General features: G+C 37.4%; 1 protein-coding gene and 1 long non-coding RNA gene across 2 annotated transcripts; one reads left to right on the forward strand and one right to left on the reverse strand.

The window, feature by feature from the left end:
- The first annotated feature begins 671 nt into the window (after nucleotides 1-671).
- Nucleotides 672-2,681, forward strand: LOC104602380 (uncharacterized). The gene is made up of 3 exons (XM_088895817.1): nucleotides 672-833; nucleotides 1,010-1,162; nucleotides 1,422-2,681. Exons 1-2 carry the CDS (start codon nucleotides 828-830, stop codon nucleotides 1,160-1,162), a joined length of 159 nt encoding a protein of 52 aa, XP_088751943.1. The 5' UTR covers nucleotides 672-827; the 3' UTR covers nucleotides 1,422-2,681.
- A 5,099-nt stretch (nucleotides 2,682-7,780) lies between these two features.
- On the reverse strand, nucleotides 7,781-8,237 carry LOC104602381 (uncharacterized). Its single transcript, XR_016080891.1, has 2 exons — nucleotides 8,098-8,237; nucleotides 7,781-7,947 (listed from the first exon to the last, which is right to left on the reverse strand). It is a non-coding gene; the product is annotated as an uncharacterized LOC104602381 (long non-coding RNA).
- Between the last annotated feature and the right edge of the window lie 2,211 nt (nucleotides 8,238-10,448).

The following is a 10,448-nucleotide window of genomic DNA, read 5'->3' on the forward strand; positions in this document are numbered from 1 at the left end:
GTCCCCAAGCTGATGCTTTATAGTTTCGAACTGGATTGAATGTCGAGGTGCCTTGGAATTGAGGTGATCCTGTTGCGATCTTGTACCGAGGCGATCTCGTCCCGAAGTAACCTTGTCCTGAGGTGGTTGAATATCCGAGCTCGATCTGTTGCAGACTGGTCATATCAGGCTGAGTTGTCATCTCTTGGTCAGGTCGTGTCCACATGTCCCCTCTTTACTAGGTCGGGCCAAATCACCCTTCATCACTTGTCATTCTCTCTCTTATTATTTGTTCTTTTCTTCACTCTTTGTGGATCAGAGTTAGACCATCAATTTCAGAGAGTAAGTGTTTCTCTTCCCTTTCTCTATTTTATTTTGAAAATTTGAAGAAAAATAAAGGGTAAAATAGTCTTTTTCACTTTTTTGTTAATTAATCAATTGTCATAAACAATGAAGATAGTGTTAGTCAATTTTCAAATAGTAAGGGTACACTTAATTAATTAGTTAAACCATAGGAATAGTTTAAGAAATTTACCCTAATTAAGAATGATTAAACTAATGCAATAAACGGTTCAAGTTAAATTTAAAAACCTGTATAATTTTATGGATTTGACGGGTCAATTTAGTGGATCCGTAGACTGTATGAATGTCTTAAAAAATGGCAATTTATAAATAGTAATAAAAATATTAGTTATTAGTTTCTGCTAGGCCATTAGAGATTTGATTCATTCGTAATCTTTGCCGTTGTCACGCTCGTCCAACACGTCCAGGTCGGAAAAGCCATCTCTCTCTCTCTCTCTCTCTCGATCGCTCGTTCGCTCACTCGGAATACAATTGAATTCGCTGAGATGCCTGTAAGCCTTTCCCTTTCTATACCTCTTTTTGGACCATGATTTAATGTATTAATTCTCATTAGCTGTGCCCCGGAGATCAAATCTGGTATTTTCCGGAAATAAGTTCCAGAGGTTCTTCTCCGGAGTTAGGGTTTTCCTATTTCAATTCATGCGGGTTTTGTTCATGTATATTGCAGCTCAGGAGGCTCCTAGAGGTAGAACCACCGAGCCCGCTGAGGTACATCATCGGAGCCATAATCATGATGATCGGAGTGGTTCTGCCCGTCGGATACATGATGTTCCGTAACAAACGTGTCCCATCGTCTTCTTCCTACTCCAAACAGACGTAGGTGTGCCTTTATTTTTTCTAGTATGAATGCTCATGTTTTTATTTCTTAGTTTGTGCTTGAGAGCATATACCAGTTCTGTATGTATTTGTTTCCACTAAAAAGTTAAGTTTCAATTTCCCCAAACATATACCAATTCTTAGCGACAATTTGCGGATTTGATTCCATCATTTTTCTTCGAGTTTCTTCTGTAATTTCTGTAACACTCCGGAAACTTAGGCATCGTAGCAAACTGGTCTGAAATTTTGAGATTTTGTTTCAGGGGTAAAGGCTGGATGTAGAGAAATCGGGATGGATTATAACTTCTCAAGTCGTCAGTCGCATGTAAACCGGGGTTGGTCAGAGATGAAGGGAATAAAAAGACAAAGCGCTGATCACTAATGCCGTTATTCTGAAACTGCAATTTTGATACGTGTATTGTTAGGAATTTTAATGTGGAAAAGTTTTAGAATGAAAAATGTCTCCTGCTGTTTCGTTTGAATAGTTTCATTGACATCTATCAGTGGAAAATGTGTCTGCCATTTTCTTTCTGACACTAGTTTACATATCCCCATCTCTGTTACTTGATCTTATTTGTGACAAGGGGGATTTGAATAATACAGGAGGTCACTGGCTTCGACCTCTTTTAGTATTGACATTTTCTAACCTTCCAATTTCTGGTTAGGGTTTGCATCAAGGTTTCCTTCTCCACTAGGCCTCTTAATGTGTTAACAGGAACTTGTTTCAAAAGATGTTAACTAATAGGTTTGGTGGAGATGGGTTATTAATTTCACATAGTTGCATTGTTTCACAGTAGAGTATTCTATGTTTGATCGGATAGGGCGAAGAATTCAAATATATTGTCTTGAAATTTGGTAGGAAGATGTCTACAGAAGGCGCAAAGGCAACACAGCAACAGTTGAGTAAAAAATCTTGGTTATGTTAGGTGAGGATGATTTTAAGCAAAGCGGTGGCTGTGTTTAGATTCAATATTTGCTTGATCACATTGGCAGTTTCATGAATAATTTGGTTTTGTAATCTGGTTGGTGAAACAAGCTAAGTAGGAATGGTTAGTTCAAGCCACTCAAGGTGTGATCATTTCATCTGTTACGTGTGTAATTAAAGTAGATCCTCATGCACCTTATTCAGTAGTCCTTGAGCATTATTACATAGTTCACCCACTTTGTTTCTGTATGGTTTTGTCTTATATACTGATACTTAATACATTGATTAGGGGTTTTCTTGAGATAGATGTAGAAATTATTTGTCAATTGGAGGAGGTCATCTACTGACCTTTTATTGCTGAGGGTGGAATCGTGCTGTATGACATGGAGATCTTTGAGACCCAAAAAGATTGTTAGCTGATTCATCTGGACATATATCCTGACACAACTCTCTCAATAAAATTGTTCTTTTTCTTAAGCCTGTAATGTAACTGTAAGATCTTGGATTCTCAGGCCAAGAATTTAATAGACTTGTAACAATTGATAAACTCAATAAATGGATTTTCATAGTCATTTTAATTGTTTAGTATAATTAGCAACATCTATTATGTTTCCTTTTTCATCAACTACTGCATTTTCTTTTTGAGAAAATTTAACCAAACTACTGCATTGCTTGTATAAAATAATTCTTTTTATAGAAAATACAAATGGGAAGATACAACATACACACCAAGAGCTCCTAAAGCCTACTTTTTGTGTTCACCAACTCTGACCCTTTTGCATGTGTCAAATTCCAATATTCTTAGACATAGGTATGGAGCATAGATCTGCTTATATCATAACAGAACTAAATTAAAAGATTGTTTTGTTAATGCTGAGCCATTCACTTTGGTGGGCTGCATACAAAAACTTTGGTGGGATTGTCTATGGTTTTTCTGCAATAAAAAAGTAACCTTTACTTTCTGGGTCTAGCCATGTAGAAATACCTACTATCTTATCTGAAAGTATCTCGGGACAAAAATTTAGCTCGTTAAAAAATAGTTATTTGTTGTGGATAGTTGCAGGAACATCCGCATTGTTTTGCTGGCACACATCCTATGAAGCATGTTGAGCTCCAGTCAAGAAGGTACCTGGTTTCAAGAGACATGAAGAGAGAGAGAACCTCTAGTATCACATAGATAGATAGATGGCTATGGCATTTTTATTGGTTTCAGTTGTTACTTCTCCTAACATATGATAATCTAGGGTGTGTTTGGCATAGTTTTGCTGATGTGGCAGTTGTTTTTGTTTTCAAAAACAAAACCAACCATGTTGTCAAACACCCCCAGTCTTCTATCAACACTCTGTACCCAATTGCAAAGACTTGATATTCTAGATTATAAGATTGGTTACCACTAACAGCAAACTAAAAAATAGAAATGCATTATAGAGAGCATCTATGAGCCACATTTTGTCTCTGAACTTCAGAATTGGAGGGAAAATTTGCTTTAGAATCGAAGTGGACTGATGCAGTCCTCACGCTTTGATGCTGAAAATGTTGACAGAAGGATTGCCTGGATGACGGGATGAAGGCCACCCAAATATGCCTGAACCTGACTTCCTCAACTTTATCATCATTCTTTTCTTTTTCCTTTTTACTTTTTCATGATTGTAGATAATTGGGTTGCAGGGGTTTCCATTGATGATCTGAAATATTGACATAACGTGTTTTTTTATCTGGTCTGTATTTCTGATTACCAGTATTGCGTAATGGCCCTTTTTCAATGACCCTTTGTCCATTAGAACCCCAAGTCCCCATCAACCTGGCATAGCACGAGTCTCCTCTAGCCAAGAAAATTAAAAGCTTCTTGACTCGTGGTGGTCTTAAAACCCCATTCAGCAATCTTTTGTGCAGGCCACATTGAAGGAGATTCATGAAAGAGTGCCAAATATGCGTGTTGTGGTTTGAGTTGAAGCATAATGAACAATTCAAGTCATATCCGATTCTTCAGTGGCCTAATAAACAATGCAGGCCCGATTTTTAAATATTTTCTTGTTAATATGTGCTTGATAAGGATACATGGGTACGTTTGGTTCGCAGCCGGAATCGGAATTGGAATGGTCTATTCTCATACTCTGTTTGGTTCATACAGGAATGGGAATGGGAATGGGGATGTGTGGAGTGAAATTTCATTCCCAAGGGAGGAACAAGGAATGACCATTCTCTCAAATGGGGGAATGTCATTCTAGTAGGAATGGGAATGAGATTTTGATTTCACTCAACCAAGCAGTTGGAATTGGTATGGCCCATTCCGATTTCGATTCCAAACCCCTATTGCTACGAACCAAATGGGGCCTATTTTATTAGGTGTTTAAAATGAATTAGCCAAGGTTCATGGTATTGGAAATGCAAAGTGTATCGTAAAGATAATTTTAAGAGATGTATCGGGATATGCTTTGGATATGCATAGATACGGACGAAAAATTAAGATACACATAAATACGTTAGGAAATTCAAATATCCTAAAAATATATTGATGATGCGCGATCCGGTCTGTCCTAGTTGCCGGTTACCTCGCTTCTGACGAGATCGGAGGTGCCTGAAACAAGAAAGAAAATGGAGGCTTTTGGGGAGGAACCCGGTTGGGACACTCCGAAGCTCAAGTTAGTGTTTTTCAGAAGGCAAGGGGAATGAGGAATTCTAAGACCAGAAAACGCAAGAATCACATACCTTCTTCTTTGTGGGATGAGGGCCTTTTATAATTACCCTGTACACACTTCCATGCCTCTACCAGTTCGGGCATCATTACCTCTGCCAGATCGGGTCACTTCCTCTGCTCGATCGGGTCATTTTCTCTGCCAGTTGCCAGTTCGGGTGTCATAACCTCCACTATCAGTTGCCAGGGCTGTCTCTGTCCGTCTGGGATGGCGGTGGCAGGTGGCCGTTGGATGGCGGTTGTCATGTGTCGGTCCCCTAATCAGTCATGTGCGCTGCCTCCGGGTACGGTCTCCTAGGCGTTGGGTACGGTTGTTTAGTCAGGCAACTTGGAGCCGAAGTGGTGCGCGAGGTGAAGTCTTGAGTTCGGATAGAAGTATGGCCCGAACTGCCCCTGGGCGGGTAGTTCGGGTCTTTTGCCTTTGGTACTCCTTGTAAGGTTCAGGACCTCGAAGGGAGAGCTCGAGACTCTTTAGTTCGGAGCTCGGTTTGTAGGTTCCTTCGAGGGAGCTCAGCTCTCTTTAGTTCGGAGCTCGGGTTGCAAGTTCCTTCGAGGGAGCTCGACTCTTTAGTTCGGAGCTCAGGTTGTGGGCCTGCTGCCGTGCCGAGCTGGCGTTTCTGCCAAGTCACTCTTGGTTGCTTCCACGTGTCGCATGGCCAAGGGGTCGGGTTAAATCTTCCTCCATCATATATTATTAACAATAATTACAAAATTTAAATGATTGTAAATAAGTTATTTAAATGTAAAAATCCATATTTACAATCATTTAATTGTAAATAATTACAATTAATAACTGTTCAAAAATGACGGAATAAATAAAATGTGAGAAAACAAAAAAAAATCTAAAATATGAATGTTTATACATCAATTATCAAATAACCAATATAAATGTTATGTGTGTACATCAATTTATATTAATATTTATCAGTATATAAATTTTAATAATTAATTGTAGTATTTTTTAATGAATATCCATTAAAAAAAGAGAAGGTTTACTTAAAAATAATAATGCATACGACCATAACAAACAAATGATTGTGGCCTAGTGGTGACTTATGGTTGTTAAAACCTAATGACTAAGTTTGAGTCTTTCCATTATTTAAAGTCTGTTGTTTTTATACTAACAAAACAAAATTAATGAGACAAGATCATTAATTAGCGGAATTAATAAGGGAATTCGAATTAGGCACTAAAATTTAAATTTAAAGTAGGAGAAGTTGACTAATTAATGAAAGAAAAGTTAGAATTAAATATATAAGTAATTAAAGAGATTAATGAATGAAGGGTACCTAGAAAAAAATCAAGTGTATCGGATTGTTTCGATCCTGTATCAGTGTGATACATACGAAAAGAAACAAAATAGATGATTTTCAATTCTATACGTTTCGCATATTGAGATCTTGTCGAAATGATACATATCGGCCGATATGACTCAATACGTTGCGGAATTTTAAACCTTTAAATTAGCCTAGGTATTTTTTTTCCAAAAAAATGGGGTGTGCTTTTTTTTAAAAAAATGTTGCAATCAGAACAAGACAATTTAGAGAAAATATTACTCTAAGGTAGGGATGGCAATTTTCCCCAATTCCCTGATCCTCGTGGGGATCCACTCCAAATGAAGCGGGGATGGGGATGATTTTCCCCCTGTGGGGATGGGGAAATTTTCATCCCCATTAGCAAGGACAAGGAGAGCACTCCCCACGGACCCCGCCCCATGGGATCCCCACTAATATATATGTATATATGTATATGTGTACACATACATCTATATATTAATATTTTAAAAAATGTGGCTGAATATATTTGAATCTTTTCTAATAGGATTGTAAATTTTAATTATTTTATTTTTATTTTTTTAAATAAAATAAAAAACAAAAACAAAATGATTAATATTACAAAAATCACGGGGAATTGGGATCCCGGTCCCAACCTTATCCCCATTACCGAGGTCGGGAATGGGGATGGGAGCTCTTAGGGTTTCACTCAAATACTTATACCACCTGGGGTAGGATTAAGACAATTATTTTACCAAAATACCCTTAACAATAAAAGTATTAGTTTGCCTTTATATATATATATATATATATATATATATATATATATATATATTTGTCATCTCAAAATTAATTTTATTTCACTCTTTTAAACCCGATTTTAAAAAATAAACTCTTCATTTATGGTGGGAAAAGTTTGTTCCTTCAAGCATAAATGTACATACAACCAATAACCAATGGGTGAAATGGACATTCGAAAAATTTTTAATTTTAAATGCTCAGTCAGCTTCATATGGATGGACTTACCATTTACGTCAATATACCAAAATTTCTGGAGTTTTTATTTTCTTTGAGGCATGCAAAATGTAGCTCTTAACTGTGTTGGTTCATGGAGAGAAAAAAAAATCAGAAAAGCAGACCGAATGGGGTTAATTCGAAAGTAGTAATATAGCCCTAGTATTCACTTTAATGGTGTTAACGACTAAAATTCATGATCATGGAATATGGGCCTCAAAAATCTCAATTCATTCCTTTTGAATGTAAAGATAGAGAGAGAGAGACGGAAGCCCGAAATCAGAACCGAACCAAACCTTATATAAGGTCTGTAATTGTAGATTTAGAATCGAATCGATCAGTTCTTGAGACAATTGAACCTGACCCAACCAAATATAGATCAATATCTATCCATCGGTACCAGATCCTTGAACCAAAATCGGCCAAATGGTCGGACCCGACCCATTAAGGGATCAAAAGAAGGTCAACCTTGATTTTCTTGTCATTTTCGGGCAACCTTTCTTTTCCATGTCTTAATTTTTTTTCTTGTTATCTCAAAATTGAAGAAAACTGTATTTCCCATAACGGGCCCGCGTGTCCTTCTAACTAACGACCAGAGTTGTCTGCTGACTCTACTCTGGTTGAACAAGTAAGTCATTATTCATTGAATAGGTTGTGAGCTCCTTAATGGCCGAACGGAGCTTCGTTGAATTGATAACTAAACAGTCTACACTATACTCAGAAATTTTGCTATATAACTATTTTAGCCACTAAACAAAGCGGTAACTCATTCAGTTTCAGGTTCAGCCACTTCACTTCAGATTCAGTCCACCCCTTTTTCTAGCAGATCCGGACTGTGGTAATATCAAGACAAACTAGCTAGAAGGCTAGAATCCTATCAACTGTCAAGAAGAAAAATAAATAAATAAATAAATAAAGAAGGAAGAAAAAGACTGTTCAATCGTCTCCGGTAAATCTTAGCTTGAAGGACATTACATAAAAATTCAGGGTTGAGAGATTCGTTTATTTATTTTTGGAGGTCATAGACTCACAGAGGACGTGGCTCGGTGACTCGTTGAACTTCCGTTTTGAAGAGAAGAAAGCAAAACTTGTCGATCGAAAAGTAGAGGAACCCTCCTCGCGAGTGAGTGACGAACGATCCAAAACTCTTCCCAACAACGCAGTGCCAGGCTGGGCCGTACAACGCATCGAATTCCTGCCAAATTAAGGCATCATCAATTCACCATGGTTAAGGGACAAAGCAAGTACATGCAATCGCTTTCTGCTTTCTTGATGGGCTTCTGCGTCTGTGGTCTCAATACGAAACCCAAACGTTAACGTACATCGACTCCTCATTAATCTCCGTTTCCGGAGATGGTCACCCAAATAGATAACTTACATCATTAGTTCTTTTCCAGAGCTGAATACCATCTACTCAGATGGGTGGACTGTGAGTAATCGATCTATAGCTAAAACAGTTGGTGGTTAAGATGATTTTTTTTTCTTATTTTAGATAAATTCTACTAAATCGTACCTTCTTGAGAGCGAGAGCCATGAGGGTGGGGTTAGGCCGTGAATTGTTTGAGGCGGCATCAAGAAGTGCTCTGGCCTGTCGGAACGCTCTCTCTTGCATGGTTGCCGGCATATCGGCCGATTTCAGCCGTATGTTTAGTTCCACAGCAATTGCTGCCAACTTTGCCTCCGGAGGCATACGCCGAGATGGGTAGAATACTCCCTCCTGTTTTTTCTTTCCGTCTTCGACTTCCATGTCCTGCAGGCTGCAGCTATTTTCTCCAAGAGAGAGAGAAGTCGGTAGCTGAAACTGAATTTTCGAAGTTGGTTTCGGTGAACTTTTGACTGTTGAATTAATTAATAAATATGTAAGAGAGAGAGAAGTAGGAGAAAATATGATTCTGTATATTAGGGACCACATAGCTCTCTCATTGTCTATCTGATATCAATTCTCAACTACCAGTTATTACAGAGGTTCGGTTATCGATTGAATACATTGCCCTCCCTTAAAATGCAATTAATCATCTTGGATCCCTTTAAAGCTCAGTTTCGAAAGAGTAGAAATACAAATATCTACATTGCAAATACATTATAAATTCATACAAAATATAAGATTTTATATTACATATTTGTATTTGTATTCCTTCCATCATCTTATTACAAATAGCGCCAAATGCAAATATATAGAGTATAAAATCTTATATTTTGTATTATTTTATTATGTGTTTCAATTATATATAACGGTTAATGACAAGGAAAAACAAAAGGACAAAAATATCCTTAGATATTTTTTAAAATTTCGGAATATGCAATTGGACATGTAACTAGGCCCGCAGGTCTGACCTCGGGCCCAAAACACCAAGCCCAATTGTGTGTCGGGCTGGGCTCGGGATTTGTTAAAAAAGCCCGACTCGACTCATTTATATAATATAAAATATATAATATTTATTATAATATATATTAATAATTTAATATATATATACATATACATTTTTTATTTTTTTCTTTATAATTTCTCTCTCTCTCTCTCTCTTTGAATTTTGTACTTAAAAAACAATAAAAATATCAATAAATAAATACTAATAAAACATAGGATTAATATATGCAGTGAAAGTTGAATTAAGATTTAAGATTAAGAAGTTTTATGAGATTTTGAAGAATGGGAAGATTGGGTTGGGGCCAACCTGGGTTAGGACAAGGTTAAAAGTATTTAGTTAGAATAAGGGTTAGAATTGGGTAAATCGGGTTATGGGTTTAGAACTTAGGATTGGGTTAGAATTGACATTAAGCCTTCAGTTTATCCGTTTAGTGAGACAGACCAGGTTCCAGGTGTTGACCCTCTCCAGAAATACTATCAAGTATCAACATAGCAGTTGACTGTTGAGTGCCAAGTCAAATGCCCGTCATCACGTTCTTACGTTCCTACTTCATTCAAGTCATTAAATACCGTGTGTCCGTGTGCCATTTGCTGATATGGAAAATGTACGAGCAGCTTAGAATCATTCCAGGAATGAAGCGAACTTACATCTCCTCTGTTGTGCAGCCCCACGAAGAATCATGAAAAAACAAAAACTTACATCCCCTCTGGTTTTTAGGCAGTGATTCCGCAGCTAAATCAATGTGCACCTCTATTACTCTATACCGTTACGATGTGAAATTTTGACGTGGAGTGGAATGTGGAATTATCATGGTGGTTTGCATTAACATAAGCCATTTCCAAAATGCTTATTGTTATTTATTAGCACACTTACATCATCAGTCCATTAAGAATATCCCACAAATCGACTAGACTTACGGCTTTCTACATAGGAAACGGAGAAAACTTAACTGATTCAGTTACCCGGACATATAGAGAGTAGTGCTGCAAACAGATCAAAGTATTCCTGGATCC

The sequence above is a fragment of the Nelumbo nucifera genome, chromosome 1 (assembly GCF_055504915.1).
Source record: "Nelumbo nucifera cultivar China Antique chromosome 1, China Antique-T2T, whole genome shotgun sequence".
NCBI classification, from domain to species: Eukaryota; Viridiplantae; Streptophyta; class Magnoliopsida; order Proteales; family Nelumbonaceae; genus Nelumbo; species Nelumbo nucifera.